General features: G+C 41.0%; 1 protein-coding gene across 1 annotated transcript; it reads right to left on the minus strand.

Annotated features, from left to right (window-relative positions):
• Positions 1-12,483: 12,483 nt before the first annotated feature.
• Positions 12,484-26,708, minus strand: LARP6 (La ribonucleoprotein 6, translational regulator). The gene is made up of 3 exons (XM_036737166.1): positions 26,334-26,708; positions 19,283-19,493; positions 12,484-16,209 (listed from the first exon to the last, which is right to left on the minus strand). The coding sequence occupies exons 1-3, from the start codon at positions 26,600-26,602 to the stop codon at positions 15,142-15,144; spliced, it is 1,548 nt and encodes a 515-aa protein (XP_036593061.1). The 5' UTR covers positions 26,603-26,708; the 3' UTR covers positions 12,484-15,141.
• Positions 26,709-27,502: the final 794 nt, after the last annotated feature.

Genomic DNA, 27,502 nt, shown 5'->3' on the forward strand with positions numbered 1-27,502 from the left:
GCCACTGCCCTAGACTCCAAAGCAAGCCTTTGGTGCCTGATGCAGTCAGGTAAATGATTTGGGGGTACAGAGGTTGTTGGGTCATCCGGGAGAGGGAGGGGATTTTACCAATGGGTCGATGCATCAGTTGTGGGTGCCTGGGTTGTGGTTAGTTTCTGACATCAGGTATTTACCAGGAGACATTGGGAGCTTTCACAATGATAGGAGAGGGAAGAGTGAATGAGGTAGTGTTGGAAGATAATAGATAAGCAGGTTTGTAGGGTTGCATTGGAGATGAACACTGTGGGAAGGTAGGATAAGAGTCATCTTCCCAGTGCCATTTGGTTAGTAAGACACTCCCAGGAGTCATTCTCTTGGGGCTACATAGCCCCCACTTTGGAGACAATCTTCCAATCCTAAAATCCTATGGCTCCATTAAATCAATAGGACTCAGTGTGGTATAGGGGTAAGAGTGTGACCTTTGCTCCCATGTGACTTTAGGAAACTCTCTTAACCCGTCAAGACTTCAGTTTCCTCATCTATAAAACAAAGGGGTTGGACTAGATAATAATAGTAATAGTTAGCATTTATATAGTGCTTACTATGTACCAGATACTCTGCTAAGTGATTTATAATTACTATCTCAGTTGATCCTCAAAACAACTCTGGGAGTTAGTTATTATCCCTATTTTACAGATGAGGAAAATGAGGCAAAATGAGGTTAAGTGACTTGGCCAGTGTCATACAGTCAGTAAATGTTTGAGGCTGGATTCAAACTCAGGTCTTCCTGACTCCAAGTCTAGCATTCTATCCACTGCAACACCTAGCTGCCCCTTAATAGGACTAGATGACCTGTAACATACCTTCCACCTTTAAATCTATGATATCACAATTGAGAGGTATAGATTCAGCATTTTAGGGCTTGCACGTGGGCCTGCCTAACACCCCTCAGCTGAGGAGAAAATTTTGACTTTACTGCTTATGACCTGGATTGTAAACAGAAAGTTGAAGTAAGTAGATAGGTATGTTTCTAAATGATGTAGCACCAATGAGTCAGTCACACCTTGGGTTTAATTATCTTGGTCTCCTAGTGTGAACTAAACAAATTCCTCATTGCTAAGCTTTCAAATAGGGCTGAGGGACAGGATGACTTATTTTAGACAATACGAACACTCAGTACTTCCTTAGTGCTAATGGCCTGGGACCTGTTGCTACCCAACAGGTCATTCTGGAGATTCAGACAAGCTTGAACAGCTCCCAGCATGATCCCTCCTATCTTATGGTTGGCCATCAGGACGATGGAAGCCAAACAATAGAACATAAGATGAAGTGACAGCGCTGGGAGCCATTGGCCTCAATAAACACGGAAGCACTGACTTGGGGCTCAAAGTTGTTTGGAAGTCTCTGTGAACCTACTGGGTTGGCTGAGTATTTGATCAGTGTAACTACAGAAAGACTTCTGTTATTTAACAGACACTTGCCAGGCAAGCTGGCCAGCTGGCTGGAGCACTGGTAACAAAAATCAAGGAGGTTCTGTTGACTAGCTGTTGGCAGCACAACATACAAAAAATGGCACTGTTACTTGAGGTCCCTTAATCCTCATGTAGGGAAAAAAGTTAGAAACAGAAGGCTCAGAGTAGGTTTGTGCCAAGCAAAGTGAATGGTAGTTGGGCTTCTCTAAGATTCTGGTACCTTCCATGCTACTTCAACAGATTTTTTTCCTCGTGGTCTCTTGGAACTGAAATGGCAATCAGTCATGGAAAACTCCTTTTAAAGGGCCAGGAAGAGGAAAGAGAAAGACAGAGAGAGAGAGAGAGAGAGAGAGAGAGAGAGAGAGTGATATAAAAGGTATGCTTTCTTCATTAGAGTCAGGGCAGTATAGTGAAAATGCCTTTTTTAAGGCAGTGGGGTTAAGTGACTTGCCCAGGGTCACATAGCTAGTAAGTGCCTCAGGCTGGATTTGAACTCAGGCCTTCTTTTCTTTTTTTTTTTAATTATTTTGAATTTTATCATTTTTATTTAATATTTTAGTTTTCAACATCGATTTCCACAAGATTTTGAGTTACAAATTTTCTCCCCATTTCTACCCTTCCCCCCATTCCAAGATGGCATATATTCTGATTGCTTCGTTCCCCAGTCAGCCCTCCCTTCTGTCACCCCACTCTCCTCATACCCTTTCCCCTTACTTTTTTGTAGGGTGGGATGGATTTCTATGCCCCGTTCCCTAAATATCTTGTTTCCCAGCTACATGCAAAAACAACTTTTTTTGAGCATCTGCTTTTAGAACTTTGAGTTCTAAATTCTCTCCCCTCTTCCCTCCCCACACACACTCCCTAGGAAGGCAAGCAATTCAACATAGGTCATACATGTATCATTATATAAAACACTTCCACAATACTCATGTTGTGAAAGGCTAACTATATTTCCTTCCATCCTATCCTGTTTCCCTTTATTCAGTTTTCTCCCTTGAACCTGTCCCTTTTCAAAAGTGTTTGCTTTTTATTACCTCCTCCCCCATCTGCCCTCCCTTCTATCATCCCCCCTTTTTTATCCCCTTTCCCTTACTTTCCCGTGAAGTAAGATTCCCAATTGAGTGTGTATGTTATTCCCTCCTCAAGTCAAATTTAATGAGAGCAAGATTCATTCATTCCCCTTCACCTGCCCCCTCTTCCCTTCCAACAAAACTGCTTTTTCTTGCAAGTTTTATGTGAGACAATTTATCCCATTATATCTCTCCCTTTCTCCCTCTCTCAATATATTCCTCTCACCCCTTAAATTTATTTCATTTTTTAAGATATCATCCCTTTATATTTAACTCACCCTGTGCCCTCTGTCTATATATACATATATTCCCTTCAACTACCCTAATACTGAGGAAGGTCTCATGAATTATACACATTATCTTTCCATGTAGGAATGTAAACAAAACAGTTCAACTTTAGTAAGTTCCTTATGGATTCTCTTTTTTGTTTACCTTTTCATGCTTCTCTTGATTCTTGTATTTGAAAGTCAAATTTTCTATTCAGCTCTGGTATTTTCATTGAGAAAGCCTGAAAGTCCTCTATTTTATTGAAAATCCATATTTTGCCTTGGAGCATGATACTCAGTTTTGCTGGGTAGGTGATTCTTGGTTTTAATCCTAGCTCCCTTGACCTCTGAAATATCGTATTCCAAGCCCTTCGATCCCTTAATGTAGAAGCTGCTAGATCTTGTGTTATCCTGATTGTGTTTCCACAATATTCAAATTTTCTGTTTCTATTCAAATTTGCCTGTTTCTTTCTGGCTGCTTGCAGTATTTTCTCCTTGACCTGGAAACTCTGAAATTTGGTGACAATATTTCTAGGATCAGGGCTTTTTTTTAAACCTTTGTTTTTAAAAATTTTGAGTTCCAATTTCTCTCCATCCCTCCTGGACTTTTCCCCACCCATCGAGAAAGCAAGAAGTATATTACCAATTATACATGCAAAGTAAAGCAAAACATATTTCCATATTAGTCATATTGGGGGAAAAAGAAAGAAAAAAGAAGGTAGAAACATGAATAATGTTGAAACGTGTTTAATATGATTGTATGTGTATAGACTATATCAGATTGCTTGCTATCTTTGGGGAGGGAGAAAAAAATGGGGAACTCAAAATCTTATAAAAGTGAGTGTTGAAAACTATATATATAATTGGAAAAAATAAAATACTATTAAATGGGGAGAGGAGAGAAAGAAAGTGAAAAAAGCATACTTCAAACTGCACTCAGAGTTTATCAGTTGTCTCTCTAGAGGTGGATGGCATTTTTGATCATAGGTCTCATGAAATTGTCTTGAATCATTTTCTTTATCAGAGTAACTAAGTCTTTCACAGTTTACCACTGTTACAGTGTTGCTGTTATGGTATACAATATTCCCCTGGTTCTGCTCACTTTGCAACAGTTCATATGACTCTTTCCAGGTTTTCTCTGAAATCACCCTGCTCATTATTTTTTAATAGCGCAATAGTATTCCATCACAATCATATGCCACAACTTGTTTAGCTGATCCCCAATTAATGGGCATCCTTTAAGTTTCCAATTCATTGCCACCACAAGGAGGATGCTAAATAAATAAATGTTATTTGTATAAATAGGTTCTTTTCCCTTTTCTTTGATCTCTTTTGGATTCAGACCTAGTGATGGTATTCTTGGTTTAAAGCACATATAGTTTTATAGCCCTTTGGGCATAGTTCCAAATTGTTCTCCAGAATGGTTGGACTAGCTCACAACTCCGCCAACAGTGCTTTAGGGTACCTATTTTTTTCCACATCCCATCTAATAGCTATCATTTACTTTTTTTTTGTTATGTTAGTCAATCTGATGGGTATGAGGTGGTAACTTAGAGTTGTTTTAATTGGCATTTATCTAATCAATAATGTTTTGGAGCGTTTTTCCATGTGACTATTGATAATTTGATTGCTTCTGAAAACTACCTGTTCATATCCTTTGACTACTTATCAGTTGGGAAATTTTTCTCTTCCTTATATACTTGAGAAATTAGTCTTCTATCAAAAAAAACCACCTTGCTATAGAAGTTTTCCCCCAATTTTTTGCTTTCCTTCTAATTTTGGCTACACTGTTTTGTTTGTCCCAAACTTTGAATTTCATGGAATTAAAAGTATCCATATTGCTTCCTGTGATCTTCTCTATCTCTTCTTTGGTCATAAACACTTTCCTTATCCATGGGTGAGGCAAGCAAAATTTTTCCATGTTTCCATACTTTACTTAGGATATCATCCTTTATGTCTAAATCATTTTACCCATTCTGACTTTATACAGTGTGAGATGTTGGTCTATGCCAGTGATTTTGGCTAATTCTGTCATTAAAAGTATTATTTTCTTCAGTATTTTTTTTGCCTCTTTTATCAAGCTTTTAAATGGTTTTTCATACTTTTCTTACCTCACTCTTATTTCTTAATTTTTTTCTCTACCACTCATTTAATTTTTAAAATCAAATTTGTTTTAGTTCTTCCAAGATTTTTTGTCAGGCTTGTGTCCAATTCACTGTGTGTGTGTGTGTGTGTGTGTGTGTGTGTGTGTGTGTGTGTGTATAGTTGTTTGCTCATTTTTCCAGCCTATTTCTTAACTTTGAACTTTTGTTAAACTTGGGCTCTGTTTCCATTGCGGGGGTAGGAGAGTTCTGTCCCAAGCTTCAGGTTTTTTCACACTACTTTTTTCAGAGCTAGTTCTGCAGGTTTGGAAGTTTTTCTGTGCTTCCAAAGTAGTATGATCTGGAGAGAGGTGTGGTCACTGCTCCTGAGTGCCTGATCCCTTGTGACTGCAAGCATTCCTCTCCACCCTGGAACTCTGACCCAGCAATGGAATTGCCAAACAATGCCTTGTCCTATACCCAGTGCTAGTGCAGGGATCCCCCATAGTACCAGTTGCCTGATCCTCTTTGGCTTGAGGACTTCCAAAGTTGCTGCTGCTGATGCTGTTGCTGCTTCTTCCTTCAAGGCCCATGGCTGATATTGCTACCACTTTTGCTCCAGGCTGACCCCAACCCCAGTGTCACAAACTTCTCCTTCTAACATCCTAAGTTGTCTTGGGCTGGAAAAAAAAAGTCTTAGTCCAACCTTTTGCTAGTTTTGCCACTCCAGAATTTGATTCAAGGCATTATTTTAAAGGTTTTTTTTGGAGGGGAGTGCTGGGAGAGGTGGGCTGTAGTACTTTTTCCACTCTGCCATTTTGGCTCCACCCCCAGGAAAGCTGACTTTGGAGTCAAGGGGTATTATGGGTTTGAATACTATCTTCAGCCTTTAGTAGCTGTGTGATCATAGGGAAATCCCTCTACCTCTCCAGACCTCAGTTTCCTCATCTGTAAAATGCAGATCTGTAAAATAGCTGCAGTATTTACTTAAAAAAATTTCTCACATAGCTAAAAAGGGCTACGAGCCAGGAATACCAAAACAAAATTTAAATAGTCCCTGTCCTCAAGGAACTTACATTCAATTCCACTGGGGTGTTGTGATGATCAAACAAGGTATATAAATTATTTGGTAAGCTTTAGGGTGCTATATAAATATTAGCCATTACGTATAGACATCCCTCTAAAAATCATAGGATATTCAAAGAACCTAAGAGATCATCTTGTGCAATCTATTTATTTTATTGATGAAAATGAGACCAAGGTTATACAATTAGTTAGTGGAAGATTCAGTGGGCTCCCAATCCACTGACTTTTCTGCTATGTGTTACAACAGAAATTTTCAAAATGAGGTTCATGGATCCTGGGGGCTCTCCAATACCCTTTCAGGTGGTCTTCATGGTCAAGACTATTTTCATATCAATTTATTGTGTTTAGTCAGTTCAGTTATATCTGACTCTTCATAGCCCTATTTGGGAAATAGCAAAGATTGCCATTTCCTTCTCCAGCTTATTTTATAGTTGAGGAAACTGAGGCAGATAGTGGTTAAGTGACTTGCCCAGGGTCTCCCAGCTAGTAAGTGTCTGAGGCAGGATTTGAACTCAGGAAGATGAGTCTTCTTGATTCCAGGTCCAGCCACTCTGTGTATTGCGCCACCTCATGGACTATTTCATATCAATACTAGGATGTTATTTATCTATTAAAATTCTCTTCCCTTTTCCAACCACATATCTGAGTGAACCTAGATTCTCTTCATCTATTTCAACCAAGAATATTAAATCCAGATTAAACATGGAAGCAGACATGCTAATCCAGCCGTCTTCCATTTAAAGCCAGACATTAAAGAGATATGCAAAAAGTAAAACGATGTCTTTTTTTCACTGTTTTTTGTTTGGAAAAGTTATTTTTCATAAAATTTATTATTTCTATTAACATGTAATAGATTTGTTATTATTTTAAATTAATTAATAATTAATTTAAAATTTTATCGGTTTTAATTTCTAATACAGTAAATATTTTTATATTTAACCCACTTCAACAAAAAGTCTTTGGGGTCCTCAATAATTTGTAAGAGTGGAAAGGGATTCCTGAGAATGAGATGTTTGAGAACAGCTGCCTTAGAATGAAAAAGAGAGAGGAGTTCTGGGTCTGATTCTACCCCCTGCAGCCAGTGTTACTTTGGACTTCAGCTAGCCCTTCATTTTCTTAAGTCTGTTTCTTCTCAACATATCAGGGGTGGTAATGCAGCTCTGTTCTCTGCCAAATCTTTTTATTTTTATTTTTAGTCAATGCAATACTGTCCACCTATGATCACACTTGTGTTTTAACATGCTTTATCATCATTCACATTGGCAAAAAGGTGACCAAACTCCGGCTTGCAAAGGGAATGCGGATCGTTCCTGAGGTTATACTGTATGTCTTGGTTTGGATCTCAGTGCCCTCCCTATCCAACTACCTTATATTGTGTTTAACTTTGTGTTTAATTTGTTTACTCTCTTCATATTTATTCTGTTTAAAATCATATGGATTGTTGTGCCTTACATTGAAATATAATGGGATACTGATAACAGGATTCCTTGGTAACAGGAATTGTTTCATTCTTTATCTCTGTATGGTGGGGGCCATCTCCAGTCATCAAGATCAATATCTTGTCACTGGACCCAGATGACTCTGGAGGAGAGAGTGAGGCTGGTGACTTTACACAGCCCTCCCTCACTCAAATCCAACTCACTTTCAAATCATGGTACCATCTTCCAAATGTCATGGTCCTCTTTGAGAACAAAGGACAAACAACAATCTCTGTATGGTGTCAGTGTGGAAAGAGAAGTGACCTTGAAATCAAGACTTCAAGGCTTCATGTTTAAGTCTTGCCTCTGATACACATTGGCTATGTGACCCTGGGAAAATAAGAACTCAAATGTCTCAGACAATTCCCTAACACTAGAAATAATTTTTTAAAAGAAGGTTGCCCATCTGTATTGGTAGAAGGGGTTTCCTCATAGTGAGTTCCTTACCACCATGAAACTACGGGTCCTGACACTGCCCCCTTTCCCGATTATGCCTTTGGTGCCTTTCTTCATTTTAACTAGCATTATCCCTATGCAAGGGTGTGTAGAATCAGAGTTGATGTGAGTTAGTATAAACAGAAATGCACAATGAACTTTAGGGCTGAGTAATTAAGGGAGCATCTGGTCCCCTCTCATTTCAACAAAGACAGAAGTAGTTTAAGGTTCTTCTTTGATCCTGCTTTCTGAAGATCCAGACTGCTTCAAATCTTATCCTCTCACCACTCAGAGTTTATAGATTTAGAGCTGAAGAAAGTGAGCCTCAGAGAGATTTTGTGACTAAGGTCACATAGATAAAAAGCAATAGATGAAGGTCTGTGTTCTTTCCGCTGTACTCCGCTGTGCTCGTCAATCTATTCTAGGATCTCTGACTCGTTTTCACATCCTTCAGTTGTCTTCATCTCAGGGTCACCCCCGTCCCAAATGCAGATTTGTTGTGCTGAGCACAATGTTCTATTTTTTTATCCTCCTTGGGAACAAATAGATCCCAGATCCAGCCCTTTCTCAGTGACCAGACAACACATATTAACGGAGGTATCTGGGGGCAAAGAGGAATTGCTAAAACTGGATTATTACTGCAAATAGCTTAGCATGTGCCTGCCTTCAAAAAGGATGTTCAGAGCCTTACAAATAACTAATTTTTATGTCTGGATTTTAATGCATTATGTTACTGCATTACTTAATGGGAGAAGGGTTTCAAATTAGCTTCTGGCCGGGCAGAGGCTACATCTTAATTATCTCTGTGTCTACTAGTACTCAGGAGAGTATTTTGCACCTAACTTTTAAATGGATGCTAAGTGAGTGAACAATTTATCCCCTTCTTATTTAGGTTGATTTTATATCCAATGATAGATAGAGAACATCACCAATTGATTTGGAATTCAAGGACCTGGGTTCAAATCCCAGCTCTGTGATCATTTTCAAATTCCCTAACTCTTCTGGGGCTAAACTTCTAAATTTGCAAGATGATATCATTGGAATAGCTGACCTTTACAATCTTATCCAGCTCTAAATTACTGATACCAAGTTATACTATATACAGAAGATTTTATAATGAGCCATTTAGATGTGGCTACTATTCTCAAGGAGGGAAGAGGGGAGGGAAGGAGAGAATTTGGAACTCGAATTTTAAAATGAATGTAAAAATGTTGTGTTTACATGGAATTGAGAAAAATTAAAATTAAAAAAAATATGGCTACAAGCTATGCTACAATTTGGACACCAGGGGGAGCAGAAAAAGCAAGTAACTAGTTTTTAGGTTGCAAACACAGCTACATAAGGTTCACATGATGTGACGATTGAAAACATTTAACATTTGGGTGAATTTTACATGAGGAAAACAACCCCAGGGTTGAGAATGCAAGTTTGAACTTACTATATGGTCTGGTTATAGTGTTTCACAAGGTGTACTGTCCCAGGCAATTTTTTAGCATTGTAAATTTCAAAGGAGGCATTGGTAAAAGAAGTTCTGGTCCAGTCCCACTCAACCCATCCCATCCCATCTCATCTTATTTCACCCCATTCCATCCCATCCCATTGTCCTGCACAGTTAATAAGGGCATTGGACTTGATAATAATAGCTCACATTAATATGGTACTTTATCACTTACAAAAACCTTACCTCTCTACAACACTGCGAATGGGAATAACCACAAAGCACATGAAACTGAATGCTGTGAACTTATTGGGAACAAATATGGCTAGAAGAAGAGATATGACAAGATAGCTCCTCTTGTTCTTTTGCAGATGTGGGGATCTACTGGCATATAACATTGTCTATAATATTTTTAAAACTATATTTAAATATTTTTTATATTATTAAAAATATGTTGACAGGTATTGGTAGATTTTTTTTAAAATAAATTTCTTTGCTAAAAGGGACAGCTCTGTGGGATCTAGGAGGGAGGACACAGATGAAAATCTAGCTAATATAAAAACAAAAATCTATTTTAAAAATCTTTCTTTACAACAACAACTGCCTAGAGAAGAAGTTTTTAACCTGGAGTCCATGAATAGACCTTTGGGGGAGATTTGTGAACTTGGATAAGAAAAAAAAATTACATATTTATTTTCACTAACCTCTAAGTGGGATTTCACATTTTCTTTAAATATGATTAAAACCGTGTTATTCTAAGAAGGTATCCATAGGATTCAACAGATTGCCAAAAGGGCCCATAACACAAAAAAAGTTAGCAACCTTTGGCCTAGAGTATCTCTAAGGTTCCTTCCAGCTCTGAAATTCCACGATTATGACTTTGCACACACTACATCTATTTCTCAAGCTCTACAGATCATATGACTGATCCCAGAACTGGGGGTACTTATGAAAACAGCTTCTCAGCTAGGAATTACTACACTAACTGGAAATCAAAGTGTAATGCCAAATAAGGTTCCACCCTTAAACACACACATACTTTCCACATATTCACATACATACACATTCCAGATGTACTGAACAGCCAGTTGTTTATTCCCTCTTTCATGGAAGGCAGACACAGGAATAGGACGTGTCCTTATCGATAATATTACCCTGCCTCAGGTGAATCAGAATCAGAGAACCAGCTGGATTCTTCTGTGCCACAGAAAGTGGCAACAGGAGCTTGCTAGCCTGCTAGACTTACCTATTACTAAGATTTATACAACATTGCAGCCAAGTCCTGATGTTTGTGCTCAGCTGTATTGTTAATGTATTAACAATCATTGGGGCACCTATCCCCTTTTACCTCTGTCAGAGACCTCTGACATTTCAAGCTACCAGGGGTTGATGAAGGAAGCCAGATATGTGAAATCTACCAAAGTTCCTGCCAGTATATAGGCAACTCTGGAGACTCCAGATACACCAGCAAAAGCAAACACAGGCTTGCAGCCCTCGACTAAAGCAAGTTTCAGTTGAAAGATGAAATGAGAAACAACATGGCACAGTAGACAGAGAGCTGGCCTTGGAACCAGGAAGACCTGGTTTTAAGTCCTATCTTTAACACATTGGTGGTGTGAACCCAGGCAAATCACTTAATTTCTCAGTGCCCTAGGCAACTCCCTTAAGGCAACAAATCAAGACAAGGTACCCACTGTATTGGTAGAGGGACTTTCTTTATCTTGGAATTCCCCATGTCAATGAAATAATAGGTCCAATCCCTATCCCATAAACTCTTCTTTTTGTTCAGTTGTTTTTAGTCATGCCCGACTCATCGTGACCCTATTTGGGGTTTTCTTGGCAAAGATACTAAAGTGGTTTACCATTTCCTTCTCCAGCTCATTTTACAGATGAGGAAACCAAGGCCCAGAGATGTAAAGTAACTTACTAAAGGTCAGATAAATTAGTGGTGGAGCTGCAATTTGAACCAAGGGTCCTGATTCAGAATCCAGTGCTATTTCCCATTATACACCATACTGTCTCCCTAATGAACTACTGGTTCACTTTACTAGGCCTATGGGCCTACCAGTCTTCATTCTCCTATCCTACTATTGTGGGAAAAGTACCAAACTGAGGAGTAGGAGGTTTGTGTCCTGGACCTATCTTAGGAAAGTCATTTAGTTTTTCTAGGCCTCAGTTTCCTCACCTGTCAAATGGGGGAACTGGTTGTCTCTGAGTTCCCTTTCTTAGACAGTCTAATACTCTAGGATACTAAATCAAAACCTCTCAATGAAAAATCAGGAGGACCAGTAAGACCATGACATGGAACGGTTTATATTCTTTGCAAAACAAAGTTCAATAAAATACATAGTTTGGGAATTCAGGAGCAAATATCTCAAGGTCATAGACATTGCTATAGGATAGAAGGTTGAGTCTTATAACATTAGCAATATGGTACCTCAGGGATGAACTGAACCAGGGTTGATCAAGCATGGGGAAAACTGCTAATTCACATTAGCCCCACCAGAATCAAAAAAACTAACTTTGGTTATATTAGGAATTAACTATTTCTAATGGGAATAAAAATGGTAGTTATTATTCCTTTGAGTTTGTGTGTGTGTTATCATTATCTATATGATTTTTCTTTTTGAAAATAAATTCATTACAGTTTGAAACAACATTATGTAACTGCTGCTGTTGTTCAGTCCTGTCTGACTCTTCCTGACTCCATTTGAGGTTTTCTTGGCAAAGATACTAGAGTGGTTTGCCATTTCCTATTTCAGCTCATTTGACAGACGAGGAAACTTGGCCAGCGTAAGCATCTGAGGCTGGATTTGAACTCACAAAGATGAGTCTTCCTGACTTCAGGCCTGGCACTCTATCCACAGTGCCACCACAAGGGGATATAACTGTATGTACAAGTAAAAGCTTAACAACCAGTTCTCCAGAAAAATACATATAATACACCTTTAAATTTAATCTTCATTATTAATATTTCACTGTCACTTTCTTAAGTTGAGACAATCAATACAATAAAGGAGGCCCGATTTGTAGCGTTTGCCAATTTCTGAGGTATGAATGCTCACTGAAAATTCAACAACTGGATCTCAGAAACTGGTATGGGCTGGTTCCACAGCATACTCCCAAATTTCAATATGTCAAGCATCTGTAATTTCCCTAATAAACACACTCCATTAAGGCAGATTGAAACTCATCTTTATTTTAGCGGATAAGTCTTACAGTTTCCTGGGACTCGGTGAGGTTGAGACTTGTCTGGGCTCACCCAGCAGCAAGTGTCAGAACTTAGATATAAAACTACATCTTTTGACTTTAAGCGACTCTTATGTGGTATGTGCTTTATAGTTAGAGGTGGTTGTTTGTTTGCGTTTACTTGTGTCTGACTCTTTGTGACCCCATGGACAAGTCCATGAGGTTTTCTTGGCAAAGATACTAGAGTGGTTTGCTATTTCCTTCTCCAGTGTGGGGAACTGAGGCAAAAAGGAGTTAAGTGATGTGCCCAGGGTCACACAGCTAGCAAGTATCCGAGGCCACATGAGAACTCAGAACTTCCCAATTTCAGGCCACCGCTCCATCCACTGCGCTACTTAGCTACCCCTATAGTTAGACAACTTTCCTGCAAATCAAGACTAACATTTAATCGTTGTGTGATTATAGGCCTCAGTTTTCTTTCTCTGTAAAATGAGGGGAGTGTTTGCTTTCAGTTCTAGGTCTGTGATTCTGTAAGATTAGCACTATATCATGCAGGCCTTCTCTGCGTGACTTTTCTATAATATTTTATTATTCTCTTCTAAATTAGCAGCTCAAAAATACAAGGGAGGCCTAATTCATACCTTGGAAAATGCTTACGTACAAAATGCTCAAATAATTAATACTGTGGCGTAAAAAGGTAGATCTCATATTTTTGATGCTTGTACCATACAGACCAAATCAAAGCCCCTCTGACCTGGTCTCATCTTTAGGCGATAGAATAATTAGTACGCTGAACTTACATATAGGAAATGGATTTGGTGTTTGGGGCTGTTTCCCTAAAGGTTAGCCTTTGGTAAATCCTGCCTTAGCGGTCACAGTTTCATGTTGCAGAGTGAAGTGGGATCTGGCTTTCATTAAAATCAACAAAACATCTGTAAAAACACCCTGGGCTGGGTTTCCCGGCCAAGCTTTTTGGGAAGGGCTTGCTATGCTAACAAACAGTAAGGCCGTGCCACAGCTGAGGGTTTAGCCAGAGTTTAAGAAAGAGCAGACTGACTGGCAAGGTGACCTGGACATTTTTAGTTTATTGTGTGGAAGCAAGGACAAGTGCCATTACAAAAGGAGACGGATAATGTGTAAACATTCTGGGAGAAAGGAGGAAGAGAAGAACAAGGAGAGGATGGCACAGAGTTTCCAAGATATAGGACCCAGCTTGCCTAGCTTTGGGAAAAATACAAAGGGAAGACTTTGTCATATGCTGGAAAGAACCCAAGGATTTTAATAAGTAAATGGCCAGCAAGCTATACCTGGAGGAGACGACTTAACACAGAGAAACTGGATGCTACGCCGCGTCGGGTAATCTGACGCCAGAGCAAATATTAACTCTAGAAACTTTTACCTTGAAGTTTCTCCACTTTGTAGAAAGGTCCAATGGTGTTTGTGTATATGCACGCGCGTGTGTGTGTGTGTGTGTGTGTGTGTGTGTTTGTGCATACAGTGCAGGAACATGAGGAATCATTGGTTGACTGGAGAAGCCAATGAAAATGTAGGAGCAAAGGGGCAGTGAACTCAGGAGCAGTTCATGAAAGATAAATCTTTCCCCTTTTGTCCCCTTGAAAGAAGAAGGTGTATTAAAGGAACCTGAAATCTCCTTTTGAATGGATCTAGTACTGGACCCCAACCAGTTTGCCCTGGAGGTCAAAACAGTATAGAAATATACAATAATTCTTCACTTCCACACAATCTCTCCTGCTGAAGAAAATGAAAAAAATCTGTCAAATAATTACAGTAATAAGCTTCATCCACATAATAGAAATCTGTACAATAAAATCATTGCTTTTCCTCCCTTCTGTTCTTCAATGAAATTGGGGAAGGAACCTGGGAAAGCTAAGCTGTTTCACTGAGACCTATTGGCCGTGCTTTTGAATCAATGATTCTCCTATTTGGTCCTTCCCCCTTCCATCGGGACTAGACAGTCAATTCATTGATCCCAAATGATATGCCAGCTTATCATACCAATGGGCCAAGACGAGTATGTGCCCAATTATTCCTATATTTTTTTCCTTTTAATTCACTTGTAAGAGAAAATATACATTTTTGTTCTGATCTTAAAAGATCAGTACTTAGCACAGTGCCTAGCACACAGTGGGCCCTTAATAAGTGTTTATTGACTTGACTGTAGGAGAGTAAACCATGTATGTCATCAGTCAACCAGGTTGTCATTAAAAACTTTTGGTCTTTGAGCTACATCCACACTAGCCTCCCTGCATTCTAAATGGTAGCACAATCTCTACACATACCCCTTCTCAAAGGAGGTTTATTTGGAAAAAAAAAACAAAAGCAGAAAAATAGTATCTATTCAATCTTTCCTAGAGAGTTTCTCCCATTCCTGTTTAGTACCGTTACATTTACATATGTGTGGCATTATCAAAGTGACCATACCAGGATAAATGGTGGTCTGGAACGAGGACATGTCCTTGAAAATGTAGTTGCCTTCCAATACAAATATATAAATTAAGAAATCTACACCAATACAAACATCGAAACTCGTACTTGAGACAGTTCTTGATCATGCCAGCTGTTTTGTTGGACCCAGGAAAATAAAGGTGGTTTTTGTATGGAGCTGGTACTGACAGTGAATGTATGTTTAGACAAAGACCCTTTTTCTTTCGTACCCCCCATGAAATCCTTTGGTGTCATCAGGGCCTCTTGGCAACCTCAGTACCCCCACAGGTGACCCATCTGCATTCTGGACTTTGCGGGTGAGTAGCGGACTGGCAGCCGGACTTTTCTCATGTGTTCCCCACTGGGCTAGTCGACGTCTCTGCACCCAGGGACTACTGGAGGGAGTGATGCTGCTGTCAGAGGAATAATCCATACACTTCTGAACAATATCAAGGCTGGTACTAGAGTTCAGTGTGACATCCTCAGCCAGTGGAGATTTCTTGGACACTCCTTTACGCTGTACCAGAGGGCTGTTCCAAGGGCTTGAGCGAGGGGAGGCATTTGGACTCAGGTGATGGTTCTGATAGATGGAAGGACTAAGCTTGCTGGAGGCCATGTACCGTCGTTCCACCATGGGGGATGTCGGATTACTCTCAGGGTCAGAGGAGCTGTTGGCTGATGACTCATCACCCAGATACTGAAGCTCCTCAATTCTCTTATTTAAGGTCTTATTTTGGTGGAAGCTCATGGCAGGTTCTTCCTCCTGGTTCTTCTCTTTTGATGCTTTCTTTTTGGGTGCTTTCATACCAATGAGGACAACTTTAATGCTGCCTTTGCTTGGAGATCCCATGCTCATGGACTCATGGGCCCTGATGGCAGCATCTACTTCTTCAAACTCCACAATGGCACACACTTGAGTCCCTACTTGACTGTAGCGGCTGCTAAACTTCCGGATGTCTGGAGGCAACTCTTTCCCCGGCTTGAGAATTCGTACAGATGAGATGACTCCAAATGTTCCAAAGATCTTGAGAAGATGCTCCATGACCTTTTCCTGGAGCCTTCCATTCTCCTGAAGCACAGCCAGAGCCCATGGCTTGGGGAACAAGTGGAGGTCATACACCAGCAGCATCCTACTGGGTTGATTTTCAACTGGGAAGAAAGGAACAGGTGTAATCCTCCTCACTTTCCGATGATCCTCATTCAACTCCAGAGTCTCTGAATACTTCAAGGCATAGGCTGTGGTTCTCCAGTCCCGAGTAAGGTGTTTCACCTGGAAAAGGCAAATTTGAAATGGTCTTATTTAACTACTCTTTCAGAATCATTAATCCTACACCAATTAGATCCATCTATATCAAGAAGACTCTTCTTCCTGAGTTCAAATCTGACTTCAGACACTTCCTAGATGTATGACCCTTGGAAAGTCACTTAACCCTGTTTGCTTCAGTCTCCTCATCTGTAAAATGAGCTGGAGAAGGAAATGAAACCCCAAAAGGGGTCACAAAGAGTCAGACATGACTGAAAATGACTGAGCAAGAAGAAAAATATTTCTACAACTAAGGATATTATTTTTTAATTTAATTTTTTAATTAATAAAAAAATCTATTTTTTTTTCTCCTTCCCACCTAGGGGAGGGTCTTAAAGAAGAATAAGCCATGTATATCATCAATCAACCAAGTTCCCATTAAAAAGAAGTCCTCTGGGCCTTAGAGCAACATACTCCAGCAACCTCCTTGAAATTTAGATAATAGCACACTCTTCACACATACGTCATCTTAAGGAAGAGACTACGGTTGCTCCTGTTGCTGTTGGTTTTTTAAATAGTCACTGATCTATCTTTCCTAGGTATTCTCTCCCATTCTCTCTTAGAACCATTATCCTCAAATATATGTAGCATCATTAAAACTGGTAAGAAAGAAAAGAAAAACAAAAGCCTTTTAAACAAATATGCATAGTTGAGCAAAACACATTGTCACACTGGTCATGTCCAGAAAATACATGTCTCAATCTACACAATGAGTGTACCACCTCTTTGTCAGGAGGTGAGTACCATACTTCATCATGAGTTACAATTAAGGATGCGAAGTAAAGGAGCATTAAAATGAGAGAGCTCAGAGATTTTAAAGCTCAAAACAGGAAAAAGAAGGACTCCCAGAAAAGGCCTAACCCAGCTGCAATCTGATTCTCCTTCTCTGCGCTCAAGGGTTCCTCTGGGACTCCCCATTGCTACATTTATTCCAAAAGCTTTCTGGGGTTTCTTTACAACATTTCAAGTGAGATCAGGAGAACGCCTCAAATTAGACCTCAGAAACATGAAATGGGACAGAGAACCTAGGGGAAACTTTGGGGGAAAACTATTATAGAGGAAATGCTTTGCTTCAGGGCCATCTCTATTTGAATCACATGAAACAATCTGCCAAAGTGCACAACATAACTTGATGGTTTGGAAATGATCTTCCAGTTGTGTAACTCATCAAGCCTTTAAGCTTGCTTCCTTCCTGGCTGGGAAGCACACTCCTCACCAAAGAATGACAGATCTATTTCCACATTTTTTCTCCCTTAACTGAAATGCATCGGGGATAATTGCCCCTCATCCTCTCTCACCTGCACCCCTAGGGCTATAAAACCACCTACAATGAGAGAAGCACCTGTTAGGGGTTCTCCATCTCCTCCCTTGATAGACTGCAAGCCATTTCAACCACAGCCAGACCTTAGGAGACCCAAAAAGAGGAAGTGTGGTGGAGTCAGAGGTCCTGGCTTCAAATATTGACTCAGCTACTTATTGCCAGTGTGACCCTGGGCAAGGCATTAAGCCTTTCTAGATGAAATGTGAGATGTGCAAATTTAGAGACATTTCAACTCCAAATGTTCATATGAGCTATTTGTACCTGACCTGTGAAAGAGCCTTCTGAGCTTGTAGTGGTCTGATCAGCCACGTCGAACACACTGTACCTTGACCCCAACGTAGTGAGATCCACCAACCCTTCTAGGCCTCAGCTACTCATCTATAAAATAAGAGGTTTGGACTAGATGGCCTCTAAGCTTTAAATCTTACACCTTATGTTCCAAGAAACTTCTCATAATGGGCTAGTAGGGGTGCAGTGGATAGAGTTCTGGGCCTGGAGTCAGAAAGACCCATCTTTCTGAGTTCAAATTTGGCCTCAGACCCTTGATAGCTGTGTGACCCTGGGCAAGTCATTTAACTCTGTTTGCCTCAGTTTCCTCATATGTCAAATGAGCTGGAGAAGGAAATAGCAAAACCACTCCCGTATCTCTGCCAAGAAAATCCCCAAGGGGTCTCGAATAGCTGAACTCAACTGAAAAACAATTAAATAAAAACTCCCAGGCTACCTTCTGCTATTTTCTAACCCTCAGATTACTGATACAACCTACTAATTGAAGAGTTTGTATTTCACAGAAGCCTAGAACAAGTGAGACTGTTTTGAGGTCAGCTAGTCTGTGGCTTCATATAGATTTACTTGTGATATCCACCTACCTAGAGTGATTCTGTGATCAAAGCGACACTCTGGCGCTGCCTTTTTATAATTATCTGTAGTTCCAAACTGGGAATATTTCATAGCATCTAACCTAAGTCCCTTCTCCTACTATTTAAGCTCAGACCCTTTTCTTCTGACCTTAGTAAATGAAGATGGGAAATTATTGATCTAATATAGTGGAAATTTGTTTTGTTTGACTATATTTACTTGTTACAAGACAGGGCTTTTATTTTGGGGGGTGTAATATCAGGAGAGTAGGGAGAACTATGGGGTAGTGATAGTGATACCAAAAAATAAGATAAGAGAATCAATGAAACCTTTAAAGATTCATAAATGAAAGAAGGGAGTTCATAAGAGGTTACAGACAAGCAAGGTAATGTTGGATCTGAAGTCAGGATGGCAGATCTAAGTTCAAATGCCACCTTGGATATTTACTATTTATGTGACTCTGGGCCAGTCACTTCACTTCTGTCTGCCTCAGCTTCCCAATCTGTAGAATGGAAATAATTATCGCACCCACCACTCAGGGCTGTTGTGAAGATAACATGAGATAAAATTTGTAAAGCATTTTGAAAATATTAAAGCACTTCATAAACACTAGCTATTAAATAGGTTTATATATATATACATGTACAGAAACATATATATTTTATGTAATACATTCACAATTTCACACATACTCCTCTTTTCCAATTTTCTTTGTTTACAAAAATGTTTGTGTTTTTTGATGATTTTCTATTTTGCAATTTCCAAATGTTTAAAGAACATCATTGGTCAGTCAGAGCTGCAAGAAAAATAAGCCAACTGCTCTTGAGTGCCCTGAAACAGCATCCTCAAATCCAGTCTTACCTTCTTGAAAGATGTGAGTAGCTTGACACTCACATAGCCCTGCTTGTTCCTTCTAACGTGTTTGAGCAGAAAGGCATCTTTTTCTAGGTTTTCATCGGAGAAATAGAACTCAATTTGATCAACCAGCTTCAAGATTAACTCGTAGCTTGGTGGCTTCCAGTCCTGGTCCTGGTCAGAACCATCATTCTCTCCTCCACTTGTCGTTGCACCACTAAAACCAGATAAGAAATACTTTTGTCAAGCTAGCAACCGCTTTATAGTTGGTCACTGGACAAAGGATGGTCCCACAGTGAGGGTGATGTTTTTAAAGTGCTAAAGTTTTCTTTTTTAGAAAGGAATGTGATACAATATTATCTACCCCTATATACTAGTGACCCAGTTGTAGATAGTGAGTACCCCAGGGAGCTGCACATTTAACCCAAATTAGTAGAACTGGAAACCCAGCACTCCAGAGCCCCTGTCATATCTCAAATGTGTTGACTTTACAAAAGTACTTCAAAGTTGGTCCCTACTTATGCTTCAGTTTAATGTACAAAACCACCCCCGTCTTAAAATGCACTATTTACCTCCTCACAGAGGCAATAGATTTAGGGTATAGAATGAGACATGGAGCAGCTAAGTGGTGCAGAGGCTAGAGGGCTGGGCTTAAAATCAGGAAGACCTGAGTTCAAATGTGACCTCAAACAGTTACTAAGATGTGTGACCCTGAGCAAGTCACTTAATCCTGTTTGCCTCAGTTTCCTCATCTATAAAATGAGCTGGGGAAGGAAATGGCAAACCACTCTGGTATCTTTGCCCCCCCAAAAAAACCCGAAATGAGATCATAAAGTATCAGACATAACTGAAATGACAACAACAAAAAATATTTTACATAAATTACATATGTAATATAAATTAATTATCCCCTTTGCAGTTGTTCAATTTTGGAAAAGAATATTTTGACAAAATATGGACACTGATAGAGGAAAGAAAGCTTTAAGAAGAATTTAAAGTCATTAACCCATAGGAAGCCTGGAGTCTATGTTAACGAACCTTACTGGAAGCCCAAGAAAAATGAGCACTATAGATGAAAAATCCTGGGCTTTTGAAAGCTGGGGGTTTGGGGAGAAGAAAGGTGGAGAGAAGACAACAAAGAGCATAACACAATTCTGTCTCTCTGACTGGTAATGTCAAAGAATCCATCATGATGAAGAAATGATATCTTTCAAAAAGCACGGGAATCACCCAAGGGAATAGTAGAACGGGAAGCTCCAAAGGTGTGTGGAGTCAGGTATAAACTTAAAAGGAAGTAGTCCTAAAAAAATTGGGAGACCACCAGCTAAATCAAAACATGATGTTCTTTATGAATATCAAAGGGAGGATGCCAGCTCAAGAATCAGCACGATGATCTCAAAGCAAAATGTGACCAAGGAATGGAAAGCTGATGCCAAAGAGATCACATTAATTTCACATCTTGTTCTCTGCAAGGAAAGTTGTTAGAAAAATTCCACTTCCAGGTTTCCCTTTGAAACAGAGAGCCTGGAGGTGTGAAACAGGCAGCTGGGTGTCTCCCAACCATGGACTGGATGAACACTTGGCAGAGATACAACAGAAAGGATCTGACTTTGGATGAGATGTTGGATTAGACGGTCTCAAAGGCCCCTTTCAATCCTATGGTTCTATGTACCAGATCTAATAATCATAAAAACACAGGGTATCAGCACCTGGTGGGAAAAAAAAAAACTAAATGGAGATAAATCATAGGGATAAAGATAAATCACAAGAACTGGAAAGCATCCACTCAAGGATTTTACGGCATGTTAAAGATGAAACTGTGTAATTGTTTATCAAAATGTGGAACCTGCTACTTAAATGAATACTTATTAAGGGACTAGAAAGTAGAGAATGCAATTCTTGCTCTTACAAGGATTTTCACAGGAGATCAGAGAAACCACAGATTAGTGAGTTTATTCTACATCCGACAATCTGGGAGATTCCATAATGAAGCATACATTCATTGAACATTTAAGGAAATAATGCACATTGGAGCTATATGGCTGCAAACAATGGAATATCACATTTTGTAAAGAATCACAAATTGCAGAAGACCCAAAGAGCAATGTTGTATGAGGCCCAAATGAGATGTATCAAATGAAATAACTGACGTGAATGTGTTTTGTAAACTACAAGGTATTGTACAAATGAAAGTTAAGGTTGTTGTCATTATACAAGTTTATTATTAATAATGGGTTGGTTTAAAAAACTCTCAGATATTAAATTGAGGATAGGAAGTCTATGATATATGTCATGTCCTGCAATGTCATGGGAATAAAAAGTCATGTGTTATTTATTTGTAGTGTAAAAGACAGGTAGCTGTGAGAGAAGGATGGAACAGGATGGTTAATACATTCTGAGTATTTTATCTCTACTGTTTGTCTGCTGATCTACAAGGGTCCTCCAGGTGCTAGGTCATGGTAGATTGCCTTTTTGTCTGTTCCTCCCAATGGCTTTGATTTCTTCCCATTGAGTTCATGTCAGCTTCTGCTCTGCAGAACCCTTGGGGTCAACTTTATTCCAGATGCCAGAATACAGCAGGAGATTTATCAGAGAACTCCCTAGGGAGTGGGCACTAGAAAGGAGAACAGCCCACTATGTGGGAATCTGAAGAGTTGAGGGTAAAGGTGAGCAAGTAGAGAGAACCAGGAACCAAGGCTTATCTGAAGAAGCTCTGGTGCCAAAGGGATTTAGCTTCTGCTGGTGATAAAATCTGCACAGACATAATGAGAAGCTGTTTTCTATAGCCACAGCTAAATCTCACCAGTACCAGAAACTGCACATCACCTACTCCCTCCCCTTTGCACAGCCTTGCAGAGTGTTTACTCACTTAAAGTCTGAGTATTCTGGACAAGTCAAGACACTATGTATTAGAATAGGGGTTCTTAACCTGGAGTCTGAAAGGGGATTTCAAGAGGAATGTGTAAACTTAGCTATGAAAAAGGTACACAATTATTTTAACATAATTTGTTTCCTTTATAATCCTATATATTTTATTTTTATGCATTTAAAAACATTATTCTGAGAAGGGGTCCATAGGCTTTACCAGTGTCAAAGGGGTCCATGATTTGAAAAAAAATTAAATCCCTACATTACAAAAATAATATCTTTCTTTGAAGCTCTAGCAAAGTGACTCTTGAGCTACTCTGCCTTTTAGACAATTCTAAGAAGTCAAGCAGTGAATAGGGGGAAAAGAACATATTCTCTCATGTCTAGTTACATTTTTCCATTAACTAACATTAATTAAGCACCTACTATGTGCCAGGCATTGTGTTAAATGCTAGGGATGCAAAGAAAGGCAAAAAAGAATCCCTGCTGAGTCCCAGTCTAGTGGCTGTAACAACAAGCAAACAACTACGTACAAACAAGAAATATATACAAGATAAATGAGAGATAACTGAGAAGGAAGACTCTAACATTAAGGAGGATGGAGAAAGACTTCTTATGGAAGATAGGATATTAGCCGGGACTTGAAGGAAGCCAGCTAGGAGATGGAGATGAGGAGGGAGAGTCTTCTAGGTATTCAGGAAAGCCAGGGGAAATGTAACAGAAATAACCTCAGTCAGTGACCTGATAATAGACACCCAGTGAAACACAGAACCAGAGGTGAGCACACACCTGTGACTTTATACAAATAATTGATTAAAAAATATGTCAGGATCACCACCCAAAGGAATCCTTCTTCAATCTGAATTCTGCACTGGATCTCCTCCATTACCGATGACAGTGTGCTGATTGAATCAAGCCCTAGAATACTGAAGAACCTTTTAGAAGAGATTTGTCATCATTCAAAGGAGTTTGTCGATACGAGGAAGACCAAGTAGATGAACGAAATCTACTTTTCAGATTTCTACATGGGTTTGGATAAATATTCTATAAAGTTCAGCTAACAATATGAATAGCTGGGGTAGACAGGCAGTAGAATTGGATAAGAAGTTGGGACAATAATTGAATCAAAGGGGGAGAGCCAGCTGGAATGCTTTGGGGAATTGAAAGCTCTTTTTAACCAACCTCAAGGGTGCTATGAAAGCCAAGGCTCATCTTTTCAATACAAACATTTCAATGGTATTGCTGTGTGGCAATGAGACAAAAGGAAAACAATTGCTTACAAATAATGGATATCACACAGAGGGCAATGGGGAAGCATATGTTGAATGGGAGCAATAACCAATAAGATACTCCAAGATGGGCTAGTCATATTGCTAGAACAAGGAATGACAGGTAGACAGCCAACAAGCTCCACTGCTACCCTTGCGATGCTGGGGGAAACTGAGGAAGGTCTTCAGCACATTGGGTTGATTCCCATTTCAAATTTTTGGGAGGATATGAACTGGAGTTGCACAGATGGCATGGCAGGTACAGACAGGCTACAATTTGCACTGTTGGAGGGCATTCCTGGATCAGGAAAACCACAGATCCATGATTATTTGAGTAGCATGTGGAAGAGAGCTCAAACATTTTCTCTTTCCCACAGAATGCAGAACTAGGGGTAACGGATGGATGTTTCGAAGAGGAAAATTTATGCTTGCTGTAAGTAAAAACCTCCTAAACTATCCAAAATGGAAGAGTCTGTCTAGAGGGTAATGGGTTGCTCCTCTCTGGGATCACAGATTTAGATCTGGAAGGAACCTCTGAAGTCATCCCAGTCAACTCTCATATTTTACTGGCATGGAAACTGAGGTCCAGAGTGGTTAAATGATTAATCTAAGTTCACACTGGCAATAAGTAGCAATATAGGGATTTGAACTTGGCTCCTCTGTTTATAAATCCTTTGCTCTTCCTACTGTGCCACTCAATGGTCTTCAAGCAAAACCTGGATAACTCCATGTCACGCATGTTGTAGAGAGGATTCTTTTTCAGGTCTGAGCTAGCCTAGATGGCCACTAAGGTGGGTCATTCAGTTCTGAAATTCTGTGATTCTGTGAATACTGTGACATGGCAGCCAAACAAGCTAACATCATTCTAGACAACATTGAGGGGCATAATGTCCATGAGTAGGAAGGTGACAGTCCCACTGTACCCTGCCTTGGTTAGACATCCTATTAGACTCTGGGTGCCAAGTTTTAGGAAGAGCTGGAAAGCACCCAGAGGACACTAAATGGTTAAAGGGCTCATGTTCATATCATGAGGATTAGCTGAAAGAACCAGAGTACTTAGCCTGTATAAGAAAAGACAGGGGCAATATGATAGCTGTCATGTGGAAAAAGAATGATTAAATTCATTTTCCTGGGACTCAGAGAGTAGAACCAGGGGCAATAGTTGGAATTTGGAAGAGACCAATTTGGGCTTGATAATAGAAAAAAAAAACTTCTTCATGATTTGAATTACCCCAAAGTAGAATGGACTGCCTTAGGAGCAGTGGGAAGTCTTCAAACAAAATGCTGATTATCACCTGGTGTCTACGGTATAGAGGGGATTATTTTTCCCTTCTGGGCTGGACTTGATGGCCTGTGAAGTCCTTGAGGCCATGACCCCTGACTGATGGTTAAGGCTCAGGAGTTGAAACACAGAAACCTCCTAGAGCAAACATAGGAAAGATAGTCTCTTGATACCACAAGAATTCCACCCCTTTGAATACCTAGCCAAGTCTAACAGTATCATGGAGCACAGAACTCAGATGGTTAGAACACAGATGGCAGATGCTAAACTGATATTAGCTAGTGAGATAGGGCAGGCTTATGCAAAAAAAAAATACTTTGGGCTTTATGCTGTCATCTACAACTAGAATTAAGATACTTGTCAACAGGTTTGAGAAACTTAAAAAAATCACAGAATGTCAAAGCTGGAAGACACCTTAGATATCATCAAGCTTTCAGTTCCTTCACTTTATGAATGAGGAAAATGAGGCCTTGAGGAAGGAAGTGATGTGGCCAAGATATTACAGCTAATCAGCGGCCAAACTGGGACTAGAACCCCATCCAGTGTTCCTCTACAAGCAGAATGAGTAAAGTCAATTCAATTTATATTATAAGGGATAATGGGCTAAACTGTTTGGTGTAGACCGTTAGGGAGGTTGAACACTGCAGCTTGGGGGATTCTAGAAGTGACACAACTTTGCAAATAGAGAGCCAAGAGGCCAGGAATTAAGCTTTCTGTGAGTCTGCCCTTGTGCCACTTACAAATCTCTCATCATTCACTGGGGGGAGAGGGGAGACAGAGACAAAGAGAGGGGGAGAGAGAGACGGTTACAGAGACAGAGACAGACAGGACAGAAAGACAGTGAGAGACAGAAATACAGAGAGAGAGAGAGAGAGAGAAAGAGAGAGAGAGAGAGAGAGAGAGAGAGAGAGAGAGAGAGAGAGAGAGAGAGAGAGAGAGAGAGAGAGAGAGAGAGAGAAACATCACACGCAAGGAGACAGTTCAGATTACATAGAACATAATGGGGGGGAGTGAGTAGCAATATTCTTTTACCACACTATCTGCACTGGGGGGCTTAGCTCTTACCAAAAAAGGGGGGGGCGGGATTTGGGTGTAGACAGCTAGACAAAGTGAGTAACAGCTGAGACTAGTACATTAGTGTCCTTTTCCATAGGTATGACTGACCCAGCCCAAATGATTGATACGAAGTTTTTGGCAGCTCTGGCTTAGGGGGCATCAACCGCTCCCTAAACTCTCCATCTCCGATTGCCAGCCAGCGGGGAGCCAGGGATGGAGAGGTCTTGACTGCTGCTCTCTGGAAGAAAAACCCCAAAGACTACGTAACAGGATCGTGTAGATCGAGGACGGGGCCCACCGGACTTCTACGGGCCCCTCCCACCGTCCTGTGGGGAAGGGGCCGGGATGTGGTGCTCGCTGCGTGCGTGTCGCCCAACAAGCGCGGATCTGGGTGCCCGGCTGGCTCTCCCCGTCCCAGGTTCCCTGGGGCAGGGAGAGTTTGAGCCCTCGTGCAGAACAGCCCTAGCTGCCTGTCGGGTCCCGCGCGCTGTCGCCCATGCAGTTCTCCAGCCCGCCCCCGCGCCTCATCTTCTCCATCCCAAAGCACCCCATACCGCTCTCCAGGCCTTTCCTGCTCTCGTACCTGTGCCCGCGGCTAGGCTCATCCTCGCTGGCACTGCCCCACCCGGGGCTGAGATAGCGAGCCGCGTCCCCGTCGTCTTCCCCGTCCCCGATGCCCCCCATCGCGGCCCCAGCCTCTTCCTCCCCCTCCTCTTCGGCAGCCTGGATGGCTACTCGGATCTGCACCGGATTCTTAGTCCGGGACCAAGCCTCGTATTGCTCCTCCTCTCCCAACACATCCTCTTGTTGCCCTGCGCCGTCCCCGCCGCCCACCTCAATCGGCTGAGCCATGGCGGAGACGGAGAACAGGCGGAGCCGAGGGGCTGGGGCTGAGGCTGGGGCTGGGAGCGTGGCGGCCTCCCCTGCCTGCCCTGGGACTGCCTGCCGGATCGGGGGCGGCGGCAGCGGGAGACTGGCTGGGGCTCCGCGAGGGGAGGGACTTCAGGGGTCGGTGCTGCCCCTCTGCAGGCGGGCCGGCCTCCCTAGCAACAGATCTGACTAGCTGAGTACTGGGCTGAGGGCTGAGCCTTTCCTTTTGGGGAAGGGGGGCCGGGGAGGCTGGAGGGTGAGTCAACTTCATTTGTGCTTTTTGCGTCGCGATCGGGGGTCAGCTGATGCCTGTCTGGGAATTAACCCCCCGATTCCCGATACTCCACCTTCCCTCCACCCCCATCCGTCTCATGTTGCACGGAAGGAAGGGGCCCCAGCCTAGAGAGAAGGTAGCATTTAGGATTATAGGAACCGGAGTGAGAGCTCAGAGAAAACTCTGGGGATGATGTAGGGCTGTGACCACCTCACACTTCACAGATGGAGAAACCGAGGCTCAGAGTAAATGACCAATCACACAGGTAGCAAGCGATAGAGCTAGTATTTGAATCTTGGGCCACTGGCTCCAAATCCAAATCCAATCATTTAACCTTTCAGGCTTGCCTCTTTCTTCAAGCATGATCTTGATAGTGGTGCAGGTTATCCTGCTGGATGGTTGGTTGACCCTGGGAATGACGGGGATTGCCTAAGAGAGCCAAATCCACTGGCCTGCCCAAATCTAGGGCATTCCCATCAATGGTCCTTTGGAATAAAGCCTGAAGCACTCAGTTCAAAAACAAGTACCGTTACATGTAGGAATATAAGTAATATTCTTAGGAGCATTTATGTGAGTCATGATACTCCGTTTTAGCTCAAATTCCCTTG

The sequence above is a fragment of the Trichosurus vulpecula genome, chromosome 8 (genome assembly GCF_011100635.1).
Source record: "Trichosurus vulpecula isolate mTriVul1 chromosome 8, mTriVul1.pri, whole genome shotgun sequence".
Classification (NCBI taxonomy): Eukaryota; Metazoa; Chordata; class Mammalia; order Diprotodontia; family Phalangeridae; genus Trichosurus; species Trichosurus vulpecula.